We start from the raw sequence: 20637 nt of genomic DNA, 5'->3' as shown, positions 1-20637 counted from the left end.
AACTTCATTTATAATTATCAGAAACAGTGAGAGAGAGTTGGATCCTCTAACGATAGTGTGTGAAGGATTCAGCCGCACACAAACCTGACGTTTGAACAGTTTCTCATTAATCAAGTGGGAATAATTAGCATCTAATGCGTCTTTACAGGATAATCAATAATCAATGAAAGGAAACAGTATTTTCATGCAGGTGTGGTGAGTTCAGCCACAGTTTGGCTAGAAAGGAACTCAACCTATTTTGTTTACAGGTGTTGAATTACTAATACTGCATATGTGAAAAGATGTGTGTCTCCAGGGGAGCGGCGTGAAGTCTGATATCTTGTTTCACTGAGTGCGGCGGGGCTTAGGTGCGCCTAACACCCTCCACAGGAGCGCACGCCAATGTGCCCAATTATCCCTCTAATTACGTCAAAACTAACATTAATTTATCAAAATGGAGAATGAGCGGCATGCAAAGAAAAGCCTCTCCACACACATGGAGCAGGTGAAGTGAACTTTACAAACAGGCTCAGTAGTGACGGACACGCTAACGTGCTAACGTGCTAACGTGCTAACGTGGTTTTAGCTGACCTGAGATTATCCTGTCCTCCGTGTTGTAATGTCGTGAGGTGAGCTGGACGGTGTTTAACTTTAGACTTTTAAAAGCTTCATTGCTTCTCAGGAATCGTTCATGTTGTTCCTCAGGATGCGTTTTGGCCTTTTGTGCGCCGGTTCCTTCGGCATGCGGTTCACACATAAGTCATCATTTTGGAAGAAGGAAATAACGTCAGTTGGATCTAATTGATGTTGAAAATCAATATTTAAAGAAATGTTAAAGAAACTTCAAAGTGTTACATTTGAAAATGGAGAATGAAAAGCTTAATGTCGTTGGTGTCTATGAAGTCTCAATCGTTCCCAATGAGCAGAAGCATCCGCCAAGAGAACGCTTGTCTTCACTTTACTGCCAGAGCTGTGGATTACAGGTTATTAATCTCACACCAATCTGCTTTGCACAGCATTTTATAAATTATTTAAGAATGAGTGAAAAACTAAAGTGTGAACCTCTTGGCCGACTGCAGCTTCTGTAACACTGTTTGTTAAAAAGACGCCATCTGCCCTCTTGACATTAAGCTTCATCTTGTTCACTTAATCTCCATTTCAAAGTTAAATCCTTATTCCCATCCCATGAAGAGACGATTATTCTTAATCTGCTGTGGATACTTCCGTCCAAACTCCTGTCTAGTCATCTGCATTTTCTATTTTAATTTCTTCTGTATCATTTTGTCTTTGGGATGTAATTAAGACCCCCCCCCACACACACACACTTTAAGGTCAGTGTATTGTCATCAACAGATTAGTGAACTCCCAGATCTGATTTAAAGTGTATTAAGAAGTCTCTGTGGAGCCGATCATCCCGTCGCTATACAAACAGATCTTCCTAGATTACATGTGTTTGTGCCGTGGTGACGTCGGGACGCTCCCGAGAGGCAGCCGCTCATCGTGTCGGTGTTATTATTTCGCCATGTCAGGTGTTTCCAGGGTAATGTACCGAGTGAGGAGCTGAAACTGATGCTCGTGAACGAGATTGAAGAAATCAAATCAAATCAAATGTATTTATACAGCCCAATATCACAAATTATACATTTGTCTCAGTGTTTACGGACTGTACAGGATACAACACCCTCTGTCCTTAGACCCTCTGTCCTTAGACCATCTGTCCTTAGACCCTCTGTCCTCAGACCCTCTGTCCTCAGACCCTCTATCCTTAGACCCTCTGTCCTCAGACCCTCTGTCCTTAGACACTCTGTCCTTACACCCTATGTCCTTAGACCCTCTATCCTTAGACCCTCTGTCCTTAGACACTCTGTCCTTACACCCTCTGTCCTTAGACCCTCTATCCTTAGACACTCTGTCCTTAGACCCTCTGTCCTTAGACCCTCTGTCATTAGACCCTCTGTCCTTAGACACTCTGTCCTTAGACACTCTGTCCTTAGACCCTCTGTCCTTACACCCTCTGTCCTTAGACCCTCTGTCCTTAGACCCTCTATCCTTAGACACTCTGTCCTTAGACCCTCTGTCCTTAGACCCTCTTTCCTTAGACCCTCTGTCATTAGACCCTCTGTCCTTAGACCCTCTGTCCTTAGACCATCGAATCGCACAAGGAAAAACTTCCTAAAAGAAACCCCATAATTAAAGGGGGAAAATGGAAGAAACCTCAGGGAGAGACTGAGGAGGGATTCCTCTCCCAGGATGGACAGACGTGCAATAGATGTCGTGTGTACAGGATAAACAACATAGTACAAATACAACATTTGACAGAAATTATGTTGTGTTGAAAAAGAGAAAGTTTGGATGAATCCAGGAAAATGTCAAAAAGGCTTCCCGGTGTCCAGCAGGACCAGGGCAGCAGAGAAGGCGAGAAGAGTTCTGATTAAAGAAAACGTCACATGTGAGTGATGTTCAGATATAAATAATGTTTTACATCTTAACGATTTAATGACACAGAAATACTGTTTGCATCTATTAAGAATATGTATTAATGTATTCATACTTCTTAAAGATGAAAGAGTTTTCAGGTTGGTGGGTGATGGAGACGCATATTAAATATCATAGACGTGTTCAACATAAAGAGCAAACAGCTGACGGTCCAACGTGACGATACGCCGACCGACCGCTTGACACATCAGCAAAACATCGTGTTGGTTTCACTTCAGTGAACAAACATGGAAAATACTATTTGTGGTTCCAGAAGAACAACAACAATCCTTCTGTACATCTTTAAATAAAGTGTACTCAGTGTACTCAGTGTACTCAGAGTACTCAGAGTACTCAGTGTACTCAGTGCACTCAGTGTACGTTCCGTGTATTCAGTGTACTCAGTGTACTCAGTGTACTCAGAGTACTCAGTGTACTCAGTGTACTCAGTGCACTCAGTGTAAGTTCCGTGTATTCAGTGTACTCAGTGTACTCAGAGTACTCAGTGTACTCAGAGTACTCAGAGTACTCAGTGTACTCAGTGCACTCAGTGTACGTTCCGTGTATTCAGTGTATTCAGTGTACGCTCAGTGTACTCAGAGTACTCAGAGTACTCAGTGCACTCAGTGTACGCTCAGTGTACTCAGTGTACTCAGAGTACTCAGTGTACTCAGTGTACGCTCAGTGTACGCTCAGTGTACTCAGTGTATTCAGTGTACTCAGTGTACGCTCAGTGTATTCAGTGTACGCTCAGTGTACTCAGTGTACTCAGAGTACTCAGTGTACTCAGTGTACGCTCAGTGTACTCAGTGTACTCAGAGTACTCAGTGTACGCTCAGTGTACGCTCAGTGTACTCAGTGTACTCAGAGTACTCAGTGTACTCAGTGTACGCTCAGTGTACGCTCAGTGTACTCAGTGTATTCAGTGTACTCAGTGTACGCTCAGTGTACTCAGTGTACGCTCAGTGTACTCAGAGTACTCAGAGTACTCAGTGTACTCAGTGTACTCAGTGTACGCTCAGTGTACTCAGTGTACTCAGTGTATTCAGTGTACTCAGTGTACGCTCAGTGTACTCAGTGTATTCAGTGTACTCAGTGTACTCAGTGTACGCTCAGTGTACTCAGTGTACTCAGTGTACGTCTAGTGACAGAAAATATCATGATTTCACTGTATATTACACTATTATTATTATTATTATTATTATTATTATTATTATTATTATTATTATTATTATTATTATTATTATTATTATTATTATTATTAGCAATTTCGATAACCCTTAAAAGTAATGAGAACAGAATTATAATAATACAATTTATTATAAACATGAGAAATGTTTTTGGATGTAACTATAACATTATATATACATTATATACATATATATACATATACATATACATACACATATACATATACATATACATATACATATACATATACATATATATATACATATATATATATATATATATATATATATATATATATATGTATATACACTACTAAATGATAATTACATAAACTAAAATAATGACGGATGAATATGAACACATATTTTACTCCTTTTGTTTGTTTTCTTTAAGTCTTTAAATTGTTATTCTGATAAAACAAATCATTTAAATAAAAACGTGTTTATTTATTATTATTGTCATTCTGTATATAAGCAGGTTCCTGTTTCTGTGTCTCTGTGAGCAGATGGGGGTCCACCCTCCTTATCCTTTGTCTCATCTCACCTCACTCCCACTGACATTTAAGAACCCCCCCTCGCCTCCCTCCCTGCCACCCTTTGTTCCCCAGCAGTCTGCAGAAAGTCTCTCTCTCTCTCTCTCTCTCTCTCTCTCTGTCTCTGTCTCTCTCTCTCTCTCTCTCTCTCTCTTTCTCTCTCTCTCTCTCTCTCTCTCTCTCTCTCTCTCTTTCTCTCTTCTCTCTCTCTCTCTCTCTCTCTCTCTCTCTCTCTCTCTCTCTCTCCTCTCTCTTCTCTCTCTCTCTCTCTCTCTCTCTCTCTCTCTCTCTCTCTCTCTCTCTCTCTCTCTCTCTCTCTCTCTCTCGGTGCATGCTGGGAGTTTGTGTTTGTGAGTGAGACGCTGAGTGTGGGTTTTCGTTTTCAATCTTTTTGATATGTTTGTTTTGTAATGGGATTTAATTTAACACAATTTATTGGTGACAGTTTGATTTAGTTTTACTTTTGGTGAGTTTAGGTGTGGTGGTTGGGGTGTTTGTGGGGTGTTTCCTGCCGGTGTCTCGCCGGTCGGCGTCTGACGCCAGGGTAAATGGGGAATTCATCAAGCTGACGAGGAAGCACGGTATAAAAATCTCAGCCGGCTTCGCGTCGTAACTGATGAATTCCTCAGTAGAGAGCTGTCCAGACACGGGAGAGTTGTTTCCCCGGTGAAAAAGATCCTGTCTGGATGTGAGTCTCAGTTGCTGAAACACGCAGTGTCGCACCATAGACAGGTATATATGATACGTAATAACCGGGATGTGGAGCTCAACCTCCGCTTCTACGTTAAAGTAGATGATTATGACTATGTGATTTTTGCGACTTCATCAGTTATGAAGTGTTTTGGTTGCGGAGAGGAGGGACACACCGTGAGAGCCTTTCTGAGGCGCGGAGAGCCAGCTCCGTCTGGTCCAGGAGGGGCGGCGGCTGCTGTGGCGGAGCCGTCCATGGCTAAAACGCTGGAGAAAAATAAATAATGCATCAAGTGAGAAAAAAAAAAACTGCAAAGTTGGGGATGAGGGGCAGTCTTTAAGAAAGCAGGGGCAGGTGGATGAAAGTCTGAGTGAAGAGGAGTGTGTCTCAGATAGCAGTGACATCCCTGGTTTCAACATGGGGTAAAAGTGGAGGAATATTTTCCAGATTTGGCCGTTTTTAATACCTCAGCCAGACTCCATATGAGCCAAAGAGAGGAGTCTGGCCTCACTGACCAGGAGGTTTTTAGATTAAAGAAACTTGTGCTAAAAGTAAAAAAACAAGCAAACGTTGATGATGTCTATCTTATTTACTTTATTTGTTTTTATTTTTGTTTTTATCATCTCATTTGCTATGGATACTTTTAGAGTGAAGGTTTTAAAGGTGAATGGAGCAAGAGTTGAAAAAAAAGAGCACAAGTATATGATTTTACTCCAGTCTCACTGGAGGTCGAGCATTTTTTCGAGGGGAGGTTGCTTTTAGTTAAGACCCTGTCCCTGCAGCAGCTGGTGGATGCAGTGGGGCCGGTGCTGAATGATGCCCGGGCCCTGGGCTCTCTGCTGGGTCGGAACTCTGTCCGGGTGGAACAGAGGTTCATGCAGCTCTGGAGCCAGAGGCTCACTGGAGAAGAGAGGAGCCTCCACTGTGTGGAGCAACAGACTTGGTGGTGAAAGCGGACCGGGTCCACAGCGGTTTGATTTTATATAAACCTCCCCTCAAAATGCGGACTGCTGACCTTTAGTGGAGGTTTTTACATGGTGCTATTGCTTCCAACGTTTTTATTTCCGTCATTAATCCTGCTGATATTAACAAGTGTCCATTTGGTAATCTCACAAATTTCTTTCTCTCTTTTAACATTGTTTTTTAGTCTCCTTGATGTAGTTTTAATATTGTTTGTTTTAGTGATAACGATGAATTACACTCTGTTTGTGAGTTTAGTTTTGTCAATAAAGTGTTTTTGAAAAATCAAAAATCTCTCTCTCTCTCTCTCTCTCTCTCTCTCTCTCTCTCTCTCTCTCTCTCTCTCTCTCTCTCTCTCTCTCTCTCTCTCTCTCTCTTCTCTCTCTCTCTCTCTCTCTCTCTCTCTCTCTCTCTGTCCCTCTTCCACTCTTCCTCTTCTTCAGACTGCACGTCTGTCTGTTCTCTGCACCGTCTCACAGCTTCACCTGCATGGACATTAAACACTGGACTTAATAAACTACTGATTTCATAACATGACAATTATGTGATCGATATGAGTATTTTATTAAGTTCAACAGAGAGCGGCATCGACCTCCATTCCCTGAACCCTGATATTAATGTTCTAATAACACTGACTTATGATCATTACACGAGGACGACTGAAGCCTCCCACATTCACACGCAGATGAGATTATTCTTGGCTTGTTTTTATTTAAATGTTGTTGTGGCTCAGCTAAAATAATTAGTTCAGCATGCTGATGGCATTCATACCAAATATATGCAGTTATGAGAAACATTATTTGCATTAAAGACTTGTGTTGAGGACACAGTTTGAATTTGCAGCTTTTAGGTAATTGTTGGTTTCCAGCGATTCCTATTTCTGAACTCATGAATAGTTTATGCACACTAAAACAAGACGTGTGAGTTTGACAGGATCTTCGTAGATATCTCACAGCAACAACATTTTAGAGTTTCACTTTGACCTTCTGCAGGTTTCAGGCTTTTCTGTCATGTTGGATCACCTGTGGGAGTTGTCACTTCATGTGTGGAGAAGAGATGATTCTGAATCCAAATACTGATTTGAAAACTTGTTTTCCCACACAAGCAGCTTGATGTTGTTACTGATGGACAGTAATCCTGTTCTGTACTGAACTCATGTGCTACTGTGATGCTTTTTAAATGACCCAGTTGAGCTGATGCTGAGTCCTTTCAGTGTGTTTGTGATGCTAATACAGAAAACAATTAATACATTAATTGTAATACGGGGGAAATATTTCTGGGCCAGAGGATGCAGCCAAGAATCCCGAGGAATCTTTGGATTTTGCATAATCCCCCCAATCCCCCAACCCCCCCACCTTCGAATGTGAGTCAGAGTGATAACATTTTAAATGACTAACCTCCACAGTAGTTGCAGCATGATCTCACTGTGTTGGCATGCACAGAAAACATTTGTATTGAATGTAATCTTACAAATCCAATTAGTCGAATATCAACAATCTTGTGTGTGTGTGTGTGTGTGTGTGTGTGTGGGGGGGGGGAGGGGGGAGAGTAGGTGGAGCAGGGCGTGGACTCACGCTACTGTTGGCATTTCCCATGTTTCCAAGCAGAGTTTTATAATCAGATCAGGACAAGTGGATTAGTGCCAGTCCTGACTGCAAAGCTGGTGACTACCGGCTGCACCACCGAGCTTCTCCCACATAATCACCCCCTGGCTCCAACTCTCTTCTTCTGTCAATCGTATTTCTTCGCCACCCCCAATCCTTTCTCCCTCATCCTCAGGGGGTGTATTTCCACATGTTTCCCAGCCAAATCCAATCATGTTAGGCTCTCCACTCCCTGGTCCTGGCTGACTAATGCCTTTTCATCTAAAGGGCAGATTTCTCCAAAGATTCACCCTGTTATCTCCTCTCTGATGCCATCCGTCCTCTCCACCCTGTCCCCATGTGTCTCCTCCTCCTCCTCCTCCTCCTCCCTTGGGGCTGCTATTTCTCACTGAAAAGCCTTTTCAGATCAACCTCAGCACAGCCGGGCCCTCAGGTGACATGATAAGGTCGGTGGCCACTCAAAGTATGATGGTTCTTCAAATCATCCATCAACAGGACAAAACACCAAATGCTACTATAGTACTATAATACTACCTTTTATATATACACCTTATAAAACACCCTGCGTTCACCTCGAAGACATTTTCATCACCAGCTAGATTCCTACAGCTTGCCGACTAATTCATATTTCACACTTCCTTGTGATGCTTCACATATTTTAGTTTAAAGGTTAAAGTGCCACGTGAAACATTTACCTTCATTTAGTGCTTTTTTATCCTCAGCTCATCTCTCTGTCACAATGATCTGATGAATGATCAGCTGAGTTGGTGGCGGTTTTTAGTGGGGGCGGGTGAAGGGTTTTATGGGGGGGGGGGCAGTTTCTATCATTAGGGGAAACAAACAGGGAGCGATTGTTTTCAGCTCAAACTGTCTCAGCAGGCGGGTCAGTTGGTGTGTTGATGGCGAGCCGACCTACAGAGTCGAGTTGGTGGGTTTCAGCCTACAATGGTACGTTATTACATGTACTTATCACTCAGTAGCTTTGTTTGCTGCTGGCTGGCTTTATCTAAACATGTAAATTTCAACGTGTGGAGTCGAACGACCCTCTGTAGCCTCGAACCAAGGAAATGACCAATAACTGCAAATAGCCAACGGTCCGGAGGATCATGTCCGCACATCGTCCAGAGTTTCCCCTCACATATGTCGCACACAGCAGCAGATTGTTTGTGTCAGAAGCGTTCTCACTGGACAAGGGGGGGCGCCTGAGTAGAGCGTGCAGGAGGCAGGACATGACGCAGATTACACGGCGGTCACAAGTTTCTTGAATTTGTCTGACGATTTCAACTTTGGCCCTTACATTCTCAAACCTTGTTGTGTAAATGACGTCTTCTTCACCCTCGAATGTTGATTTTCTTCTGGTTTTGTGCCATCACACTTTGTACTCGGGAGATGGCAGGATATTGTCTGTTTAATGCTTGAGAGATTTGGTCGTTTGCCTGCGGGTACTTTCTAGATGACTTCAGCGTTGCAGTGCATGTGTGAACGAGGCTTTAGACTCTGACACAATCTGAGCTCCAAGTTCTGCTGTTAAAACTACTCTACCCTTAAAAAACACGTTCATGAACTTAAATCTTGGAACAATACCAAAAGTTTGACAATGAACGAGAGGGTTAGGGGGAGGGGGGAGCTCAGTTATCAGGGGAGGAATAGTTCTATGTCAGTTCTATATTCCATCCCTGCAGAGTATTCTGCACTGCTTCTTGTAACCTGAGTGTCTGGTGGTATAATATAATATAAAATACAGACTGCCAGCAGAGCAAGTTCAGAAATATCTAGTGTAGATCAATATTGGTAAAACATTTAGTAGTAGAGAGCGGGGCGGGTATATGGTGCCTGTTTCCAGCTTGTTTCATGAATAGTAATGCAGCAGCAGATGTATGTTAGCACAGCAGAGACAGGCCTTCCCTCTGCGGACCACACCAGCTCTATAAACTCTACAGTCTTTAACATTGCTGTGATGGTGTATTTGATTGCTTGCTGCATGCGTATCAATTAGTAATCACAGCAGTGGTATATGTGTGTTTCCTGGTGTGGCTGTGAGCGGGACGCAGTGTGTAATTAATCCTTTAGAAAACTCTTGAGATAAATGTGCTCTTATCTCTCCCCAGTCACTCTGCTGTGTTTATTCAGATAACTATCTGATCTGAACTATCTGTTGTTTCATTTGAGTAGTGCAGTATCATGAAACCTCTCTGTGTCTGTCTGTGTTAATGGTGAAGGTCCTTTTAAACAAATCTCCAGCTCAATCGTATAATGTGTACAATATCACTGAAACCTCTAAATCCGGGGTTTCCCTAACAGCTCATCTATAAGTATCTTGATTACTTGTCAGAAAGTTCACACAGATCCTAAACAGGGCTCAACATTGAGGATCGGCCGGTGCAAGTAAAATGTCACATTGGACTAGTAAAGAAGAAAATTAAACTGGGGATGTGTGATTGGCCGCCGATCGTTATCGGACAAAATTCAGTAAAAATATGCGATCAGGTGATCAGCATTATTGCTAGTGGCTGATTCCTGATAATGCTACATCGTAGGGGTGGGCGATACTGCAGAATTTGGTCACGATCCGATACTAAGTAAATACAGGGCCAGTATTGCCGATACCGATACGTTTACTTAGAAAAGCAGATGATCTACTTTCATGTAGAGCAGAGGTATTCAACTACAATTCAAAGGGGGCCAGTTAGTTAGAGAACATTTCCCCTGGATGACGTCCGTGCGACGGGGGGGTGCGTAGCGAGATTTTTTGAGGGAGAGGAGGGGCAGAGTGATAATGATGAGCGTGAAGTGAGTGAGAGGAGCGGTGTTAATACTTACTTAGTTTGCAGTGCACATCCAACACCACGATGATTTAACGGGAGTTGTGTTCTGAACGTAAAGAAGAGAAACTGAAACTTAAGTATCGATCTCATCGCGCAAGTATTGATCGATACTGATACCAACGTCGGTATCGATACATCGATATTTAAGATCGATCCGCCCATCACTACTACATCGTAAACAATCCTGGTTGAAACCAGGAGCCAGCTGACGTTCCATTTACTTACATTATGACGCGTTTAGTCTCTAGTTGGTAAAAGTGAGTATTGTGTGAAGTATCAGTGGTATATTTGTGTTGCTGTACATTCATTAAGAATTGTGTCTTGTGTTATTATACATCTGTAGCTGGTCGAATGTGTTTGTTAGCTGCTGAATAATTTGCCATTTATTTACATTTATAGAAACTCCTGGAAATGTGTCTAATGAGAGTATTGTTCCAATCCTATGGAACGCTGCAGCAGCAGGAGTTTCAGCTCATTACTCCGGTCTATGCCAAAGCAGCCTTTATTCCTTGATTGCATAAACGTTAGATTTTTACACAGCTTGAAATCGTGTTGATTTCGGGGCTTTCTTGGGATTTAAACGGTGATGAAAAGGCAGAATGATCTTGTTTGTTTTTAGACTCAACTCTGAAAACATTTCAAGGAGATATTTTGCTTCTTTCCGTATTGTTCTGTCTCAAAGTGTTCATAATCTTTCTCACAGTTGAATTCTTCTGTTTCTCTCTTTTTTTACCATTGACATTTTTAAAGGGCAGAGAAATCCAAAGAAAGAAACGATTCTTGGCAAGAAAATGAAGGTAGTAGCCGCGGTAGATACTTCTCAGAGCTCAGTGACTTGCACACTCGAAATAGATGGAAGGAGACTCAAAGCGCTTGAACGTTTTCAAGAATAATTTAGTAGTTATGTGTTGTCCTGAATCTGCTTGCGAATAGGGTGCAAAGAAAGACCTGCATGATTGCAAATGGTTTCTGTACGACAGTAGTGATCGACTGATATGGTTTTATAAAGGCCGATGCCAATATTAAGAAAGCAGGGTGGCAGTTGGCCAACATATACATTTTTTGCATCTGATAAAAAACAACAATTTAATAATATTAACAAATGAGACACAAAATTGCTGGATTCAGATGAACATATATTTATTTATATATGGTATTGTTTGCATTGTCTCTGTTTGCTTCAGTAGCTCTGCACTTATTTTAAATTAAAAAAGGTATCAACTAAATAAATGTCCATATGTAATCAAAAAAAATAAACTTTGTAAAGAACATATGCATGAAAAATATAAACTTAAGCCTGGATACAAAAAACAAAACAATGGCTTTGGCCAATGCCGATGATCTCAAAATGCTATTTATCGACCTGCAACATATATCCAAGACATATACACTGAAGGATAGCAATCCTTTAGTGTATATGTCTTGGATATATGTTCAGGATATATGTCTTGTACATAGGATAACCCTATATACAAGACTTATAAGATATTTAAGAAACTCTATGCTAAAAATCACAGCTGAAAAACCTACTTATAACTTTGTTGATGATCGAGCCGTTATAACTGCATTGTTCAATTTAATGTAGCATGCTAGCTTACAACAAGTGCTAGCTAAGGTAATGAAGTAAGCGTTGGCTGAGGGATGTAAGTAACTCTATGAACTCTCGTCGTAGTTGGTTTTCTTTTGAAATAACAGTAAATCACATTGTATACGAGTGGAAGCAGGTTTGGAGCAACATTAAAGGCAGATTGTTGGGTTTTGGCCGAAAAAACATTTTAAAGTTTTAAGTTGTTGGTTTAAATGGACTTTTGCCTGAGAAGTGTTGTATTACATTCCTCTTGAAAATTAAAGACCTTTTGGATAAAACGTGATACCAGCAATTGTGACAGGGTGGAGGTTTCCCCGTGAAACATAACATTCAAGTACACACTGAAGAACAGCTTGTATTTCCTTTTTCATTCATGCACGAACAACATACCTGCTGTCAACTGCTGCACTCAAGAGAGTATTCAATGCATATGGATGTGATGATAATCATTTCAAACATATGAAAAGAGACATCTTGTCTTAAAAATGTCCTTCTTTAAATTCTGACCTGGGAAATAACAAAAACAACAAACTTAAAAAGTCAGCACCATCTGTTCCTGTTATGCTCCAGGTCTGTTTCACATATCTGGAGCCAAACGCTGCTTTTAACCAGCAGCGGTGAGCGCCGTGCTGCTGTAGTGAAGCTGTTTCCATGTAGCAGTACGACACCCCAAATGAGCCGTGTAATGTCTCTTCCCGAAAGGCCTTCCCTATTCTGACAAGCCTGATGAAAGATGCATGAACATCGGTTTGTTCGAGCCTCTGGTGCTTCTTCATACCTTTATCTAACATGCCCGACAAATTGTGGCTATGTCATTATACTCACCACGCTCTTAGGTTACAAACTCAACCCTGTCTAAACACCGCGGATCGTGTCTGGATTAGTTCACTGGATACACTGTAATGCTTCTGAAAAGCTTCCCCGTGTGAGGTCTGGGGCTTACAAATGGACCAAATCTGGTCATATTGCGTGTTGAGTTTGGAAGGCTGATACCGGGATCTGTTTTGATGCTGCAGGCCTACCTTCCATCAGGCTGGCAGGGAGTCTCTGGTGATCTCGGGACAAAACACACCACGGTCCTGTCATTTCTGCTCAAGCTCATCTTTTGATCACGTCGTCTGCAGATCAAAGACCAGAGGCACTGAAACACCGCTAACCTGAAAGCAGTTCACCCTGAAACAGACGGGAAGGTGTGACAGACAGCGAGCTGCAGTAAAAGACGATGGTATCAAACACCAGTAGACAGGCGAATACACTAATGTGGATATATTTGAAACAGAACTCGTGCTTGCGGGTATTTTCTTTTAGGTGTTTCATCTTTTGTAGCACACTTCTCTTCCTTTTGATGAACAGAAGAATTGTGCATTACTGTCATAATCTGGTAGAGAGCAGGGTTGAATCTAAAGCCCGTTCTGCAAGAAATGTTTCTATTTCTGTTTTAAATACAACTTTAAGTAGTATAACATGGAAGTAGCATGAGGACGTCAGCAGAGAGCCTTTTTACGTCTCATGCCACCTCCAGGCTATCTGCTGTCTGATGGAAGACAGTCCAACGACAGCACAAGCTAGAATCAACAAGAGGATCAACAAGGGATTGTTTTGTAAAACTCTTATGTTGATAAGGGATGCGTCGATGAACATCGCCCATCTTCACCTTATTGACTTCATTGGCAAATTCGTCGTTTGCTGATGGCAGAGGCCGATGTTCGTCTGTTGTGTCGCATCCTTTTTGAGCCGGATAAATGTCGTTTTAGTTATTAGCGGTCGGACTTGGACAAAGCTGTCAAACCAAGCTTCTAATGTAAAGAAGAAGCCGCTCGCTGCACACGACTCTGATGTGAGAGCGTGACGGATGCAATCTGTGCATCGCTGATTTTCATGGTCAAGGATGAACTCATTCTTATTTTCAACAGTTGGAGAACAAGCTCATGCCGTCAGCTTGACAGAATAATGCTGTTAACACGTGTGATCTGAAATCAGTCGGTGGGTCGAGGACTGTTTGTTAATGAAATCCCATTTTTAATACAGTCTGTGGTTCCAGAACATTCAAAATATTAAAGAAAGGATTCAAACATTGGCAGGCTGTTTATCTCCACAGAACGCCTGTGATTATGGATTTACAGCTGGAATAAGAATTCTTTATTTCACTGTGTTATGGAAAAATTGGCTCCGTATGAGGGCGTCCAGGAGTAAATGGTAAATCTGTGACCTTTTCACAGTCTCTTTATCACAGACATGTGTTCAACATATGAATACCGATTGACTTCCTGCTGCTGCTCTCATTTATCTCGCCTTTCCATCCAAAAGCCACTGGTGGGATGCACATTTCACACTGGTTTCCATTATCCCAGTAAATGCCAACGCCAATCTTCTGTTTGGCACCATGGGAGAAGCAGGAGGGACCAGGTGGGAGCTCTGGGGGCTGCAGGGTAGGGTGCGTCCAGAAAGAGCAATCCCATCATTGGGGAGTTAAATCATTTCACACAGATCTCAATTTTCTTGTGCTTTCTCTTTCCCTCGTCCCTTGTGGCCGGAGAGCTATTAAGTGGACTTATCTCTGAACAGTGGATATTAAAGTGTGTTGCAGCTGTAAACACATCGTTTACTTCCTTCAGAGATCAACATGTTTCTCTTTATTGATTTGTATCCAACTGCCGAGCAAGTAAATCCTATCCAATTAAAACCTGGAAAGAAGAAAATTGAATTGTGTGTGACACTTAACGGTGCAACCCAACGTCTTTGTGAGGCGTCTGCTGATGATGTCAGTTCAGCCACAGACATCGGCGGTCGGGACAGACAGGAAAAGATGCTTCTGTCTAAAATCAAGGACGTCAAAACTCTTGCTTGGTAAGCATGCCACGGTTATCGCTTAAACTGCAGATGTGCATTGATTGAAACCTTGACAGATGTACCAACAGTAACTGGGGGGGGGGGGGTGTTAATACTGAACCACTGGTGTAAGCCGTGCGTCTGAGCTGCCAACAGATTCTTGTTAAATACTGTTTTAAAAGCTGCTTTTATAAAAATAAATAAAACGTATCTAAACATGATCCCAACATATTATCAACTAAAGTCTTTGAACACATTAAAAACAACATAGTTTGACTGACTGTCCGCTAACCTGCGAACAGCTGAGCATCATCGTCTATCACAGAACTAGTTAGTTACGAGTACACCTTATTATTTAATAGCAGTCATGCATGCACCATAAGAACATATCTTTGTTCATGGCATTGTAGGAACAGTTTGTTATGCAACTCAATTTTATTCACATGTAGTTGGTAGGCGGTCGCTGCTACATCTCCTTCAGCTAAAGGATCCTGAGCGTTGGAGACGTGTTCTGAGCAGAATGAGCTGGAGAAGCAGTCGAGCCTCCGGGCGCAGGATCATAGCACCAGTGGATTGTGGGTACAAGGTCCAATACAGGCTGAGCAGAGGCGGACCACTTCCTCTTATTGTTCATCCCTTTCATTGTCACGTTCATGACATGTCTGATGGAACTGTTGATGTTTGTCCATATGTGACAATTATGACTTATAGATATTTGTGTGGGTTTCTCTCCCTGTTAATGTTTACAGAGATTTAATTTGTTCATATACACGAGCTTCACTTTATATGAATCTTTTCCAGAACAATGATGATGATTTTGCGATGAATGAGAAGCCGGGAAACTCTTAGTGACGTTAAGGTTTCATTAATGCTTTATGTTGATCTACACAGATAATAAAGTTTAAAATAACCGTACTTCATGTTGATTATGTTTTTCTTTTATTCGTCTCGAGACAAAACTGAGAAAAAAAGAAAATACTCAAAACAGTAAAACTAAAATTCAAAATAAACGCTTTAAGCTTTAAGAATAATGTAAAGTGCTACAGATATAAGTCCCGTCTGTCACCAGAGTACTTCCTCCTCCGTGTCTGTCCCAATCACGTTACCTTGTGAGGCAGCTGTATCGGGACATTACCAGATTACGAGCAGCTACCCTGATCATGAAAACATATATTTTAAAACCCCAACGCATGTTTTCCTTTATTTGCAGTGAATTGAAACCTGGCTGCTTGTGTGAACTTGGTCCACGTGGTCAGTGTCATCGTGTACTGATGTGTTTGTAGTGTGAGGACGCAGGCGGGGTGACATCCCTCCTGGAGCTTCAGCCTCGTTGGCACAGTGCCCTCCATGCCTCCTGGCGCTTCTCAGTGGGTGATAGGCAATGTAGGCCAGCGTGAGTACAACCCTCCTCGTTTACTTTCTACGCTCACCACAGATATGGATGAAGCCAGCCCAGATGTCTACTCAGCCTTGCAGCATTCAGCCTATATTGTTTAATTACAGAATCAATACCGTTGTTTTCCGTCCCTGACCTCTACATCTCATCACTGACAGTAGGCTATGCTACATTAAATGTTACCTCAAATGAGCAGTACTCCTCAGGAATCCTATTCTTCCTGTGGTGTAATTCCTCATCTCCAAGAGGGTAATGGCAGCCGGGGAGGGATGCCAGATCTGTGACTGCAGCTGTCTCCGGTGTCTGGGGCAGTTTCTTGCTCCCTCTATTGATTTGTATTGATCCGAACCGCCTGCCTGCAGCTGTAAGCTAATTCAGCCTGCTGCTTCTTGCACTGACATTTTCATTGCTGTATCTCAGCTTTATTGAGTGAAACCATAAAGCCCTGCTTAATATAGCCTCTGACTTTATACTCTCAGCACAATGAGTTACTGTCTGGTGCATACATGGAGTACATAGACAGTTACAGCTTTGGCGTTTTTTCATGGCTCCTCTCACTGGGAGTTTTATGCAGTCTGCAAATCTCAGCATTTGACACATATTTGCATCCAGTTTGAAGTTCTGGTGGTTCTGTTGATCCATAACTGTCAATGGACTCATTCACTGGATGCCATGTACAGATGTCCTAGACCAGGAGGGATGTGGTCTACTCACTTTGGTGATCCCTGACTTTTAAACAAAAGTTAAAAACCAAGAGGTTGACATTCTTGGTTTTGAGTGAAATCCCTTTTCAAATATTACGATTGACCTGGAAGTTGGTGCAGATATTAAAGTTTCCCAAAGGATGAATCTTAATGACATTGGTCCGCCCCGACATTGAAGTTTCCACTTATCTGAACATCTTTTTCTTGATTGAGAGAATTACCAGTACAAAGAAAAATGGCGTGTTAATATGTTTATTATCAAAATATTCGGCCTCGTGTTGAGCAAGTTCAAAATCAAATATATAAATATTTAAGGGGATGATTTTAGATTTCACTTCTCAACTTCTCATTTGAGCTTCAGTTGTATTAAGTTTAATTATGTTGCTTATCATTTTTGAGCTACAATGTTTTATAATATCATTATTTGAGGTCTTTAGTATTGAACTGTTGCTCCACATATCATAGGACCCCTGGATTTCCTCTTGAAGTCTGCTCTTCTGTTGATTCCTTTAGGAACGCTTCCTGCTATGGAAGGTGCCAAATGATTAATTTAATTTCTACCAGCTTTATTTTCTCTGACAGAATAATTATTTAGTGGTAGTTCAGCAAACTGTAAAGTCATCCCCTCGTTAGCGTGAGAGTGATGCTCGGCCGAGTCTGGACCTGCAATGGTTCCCAGCATTGTAGCACCAGACGAGGCTAATGATATGCAAGGCCGCGCCATTCCTCATATCAGTTCATTTTCATTATGTTTTATTGATTGAGTCGGCAGCTGCTCTGGCTCTGCATCGGCTGCACTCCTAACAGGGTTTTATGCTAAAAGTCGATGTTTACTTAGGACTTTAATTGGATTCTCATAAATCCAGTGGAAGTGCAATCACAGCATTACACTCGGCAGCACTTATGTGACGTTGTAAGGCAGTAGTCTTGTCTTTAGAAGCACTTTAGAACTATAAATAATATCCTTTTCCTGTGGAATACTAAATGATGTTTTGTTTGGACTCTTGTCTGTTAAAAATAGTTCTGGTTGATTGCCACTCAGGTCTGAAAACATTGCACTCACAAAAAAAAAGGCTGAGATCTGCGAACATGGGGACATCTGTACAACAAAGTGATGGGGCAAGGAACACCAGTAGTCTGATGATCAGCCCAAAGGTTTATCTACATGATGGAAACCTGGTATCCTCCCTTACAGGGACATCCTGCATGACTCTGATATTTACTTTACTGTCTACCTTTGTGTTCTCTTATGAATATGTTTTGTAAACGTCTGATGCACACCTTCAATTTCTTGTAGACAGGTGCTTAGGAGGAAAAGTCCAGAGTGAGGAGAAGAGGGGATACCTGCACACTGACACTTACTTGCAATGAAATGTATTAGTGACACAACGTTTCAGTCCCTAGACCTTCATCTGGTGAAACACAAGAAGCAATGTTGTGATACAGTTTGACCGTTCATTGACCTCTCTGTTGTCTTACTCTTCACAGGTCCATGGGGTCGTTGTATGGGCAGTGAGTGTGGACCCGGCGGCAGCCAGAGCAGGGCGGTATGGTGTGCCCACTCTGAAGGCTGGACCACCCTGCACACCAACTGCGACCAGACAGAACGTCCGGACAACCAGCAGAGCTGCTTCAGAGTGTGCGACTGGCACAAAGATCTGTACGACTGGCAGCTGGGTGCCTGGAATCAGTGTGTCCCGGTATCGATGCGCAGTGCTGGGGTGCAGCGCCCCACTGTGTGCACCCGGGGAGAGGAGGGCATCCAGACCCGTGAGGTGGGCTGTGTCCAGAAAGCGGACGGCGAGCCTGCAGAGGATGCAATCTGTGAATACTTTGAGCCCAAACCACGCCTAGAGCAGGCCTGTCTTATCCCCTGTCCACGGGACTGTGTTGTATCTGAGTTCAGCCTGTGGACTCAATGTTCTAAAACCTGTGGGATGGGCTTACAGAACCGGATCCGGTTCGTTCTGGCTCCGCCACTGTTTGGTGGGTCAGCCTGCCCAAACTTGACCGAGTTTCAGACATGCCAGCCAGGGTCTTGTGAGGGAGAGGAGAGCCTCTACAGCCTCAGGGTGGGGCCCTGGGGGCTCTGCTCGGCCCCGATGCCAAGGCAAGCCAGACAAGCTGAGAAACCACCCAGAGAGAGTGATAAACCATCCAAGGAAAGTGAGAAACCTTCAAAAGAGGGTGACAAACAGTCCAGAGAGGGTATCAAACTGACCAGTGAGGGCGAGAAACCGAGCAGAGAGGGTGACAAACAGCACAAAGAAGGAGACAAAAAGTCTAAAGAGGGCGATAAACTGTCCAAAGATGGACACAAACCATCCAGACCCAACAGAAAACTGGGCAGGGCAAACAGGAAACCAGACAGGCCATCCCGACAGGCAGACAGGTCCAAACGTCAGAAAAAGGCTAAAAACAAAGAGAAAAAAGAAAAGATGAGAGAGAAAGTCCGAGAGAGGTTAAGGGAGAGGGGTAAGGTGAAGGATCCCGAGACCAGAGAACTCATCAAGAAGAAGAGAAACAAAAACCGTCAGAACCGGCCGGGAGGAAAGTTCTGGGACCTGATGGTTGGCTACCAGACCCGAGAAGTGTCCTGTGTGCATAAGAGCGGGAACGTTGAAGCTCTCAGGTAAGAAAGACTCTAACAAGTTTCCTTATGTGTGACTGTGTACTTCAGAAGGTTTACTCTGCAGAACATTTAGGCTTGTTCACTTTCTTTAGAGAGCAGTCTGGGTAATAATTTGATTTCAGTATGAGTAGAATATTGGTTACATAGATGACAAGGCTAAAGTTCTTTAGCGTCAGATTAGGGTTAGGATTGATTTTAAGGGTTGCTGTCAGTGGATGGTCTGTGAGGGTTCGGGGTTGGGATTAAGAGTCCAAGGTTAGGGTTAAATAGTTTGACACTTACTGGTTTACTGTAATACCCTACAGCAGTCTTTCTCAAAGGGTGGTCCGTGAGCAACCGCTAGTGGTCCGTGAGTATATTGGTAAAATGTCACAATTTAAATGAATATATTATAAGTTTAAAGTGTTTCTCAAACTGTTTAAAAATGACTAGTATAGACCAGAGAAGTGGTTCCCAAATGGTGTGCCGTGGGATTTTGAAACAATTAGGTCTATTGCATTTAACTGTACACAAGGTTATGAATGAGCATTCACCGTTTAAATCGCATATGAACAAAATGTTTGTAGAATCCGTAGTTGTGTTTGTATTGTTGATTTAATGTGTGAACGAGCGATATAGAGAAGGTCACATGAAGCTGTCATTAGGTTGTCATCTGTAATATACTGTTGGAGTGGTGAGCAGGCCTATTGTTTTTGGATAATTGGGGAGTTAGGTGGTCCGTGAGTGTTTTTGTTTGGTTAAGCCAGGCTGCCACCATTGTACACCCTGAGCAAGGTACTTAACCCTGAGTTGCTCCAGGGAGACTGTCCCTGTACTTAGTTCAATGTAAGTCGCTCTGGATAAGAGCGTCTGCTAAATGACCTGTAAAAATGTAATTAAGTGGTCCTTGGTCTGAAAAGGTTTGAGAAACACTGATCTACAGCGACTGGTATTACTTTTAACCTGGTAATACGAGCTAAATGTTTCCAGAATGTGCTGAAGGGGAAACGTACTGTGGCGGGAACAGACGCAGTAATGAGTACTTTGCTAGGTGTTTATATTTACTACTACTAATATTTTACTATTAGTGTAGACCTATCTACCACAGCATTATAGTTTATTTTAGAATTTAGATTATATTATCTTTTATTCTTGTATTTTATTTGCTGCACTATTTTTACGTCATAGATTCTAATTAGATTGTGCTTCTTTTTTATACACACAGTATGTATGTGTGCATTGTTGGACACCA

At 42.4% G+C, this 20637-nt stretch overlaps 1 protein-coding gene across 2 annotated transcripts in view; it reads left to right on the top strand.

The window, feature by feature from the left end:
- The window catches only part of LOC115004640 (thrombospondin type-1 domain-containing protein 7A-like), a 115276-nt gene that overhangs the window by 35143 nt on the left and 59496 nt on the right, over positions 1 to 20637 (top strand). For both annotated transcript variants that reach the window (XM_029426336.1, XM_029426335.1), the window contains exon 2: positions 18263 to 19406. In XM_029426336.1, the coding sequence (XP_029282196.1) occupies positions 18263 to 19406 (1144 nt within the window). The remainder of the gene's footprint in view (positions 1 to 18262; positions 19407 to 20637) is intronic.

This window comes from Cottoperca gobio, unplaced genomic scaffold (assembly GCF_900634415.1).
Source record: "Cottoperca gobio unplaced genomic scaffold, fCotGob3.1 fCotGob3_158arrow_ctg1, whole genome shotgun sequence".
Lineage (NCBI taxonomy): Eukaryota > Metazoa > Chordata > Actinopteri > Perciformes > Bovichtidae > Cottoperca > Cottoperca gobio.
The sequence above is the reverse complement of the archived record's forward strand: the minus strand, read 5'-3'. Positions and strand labels throughout refer to the sequence as shown.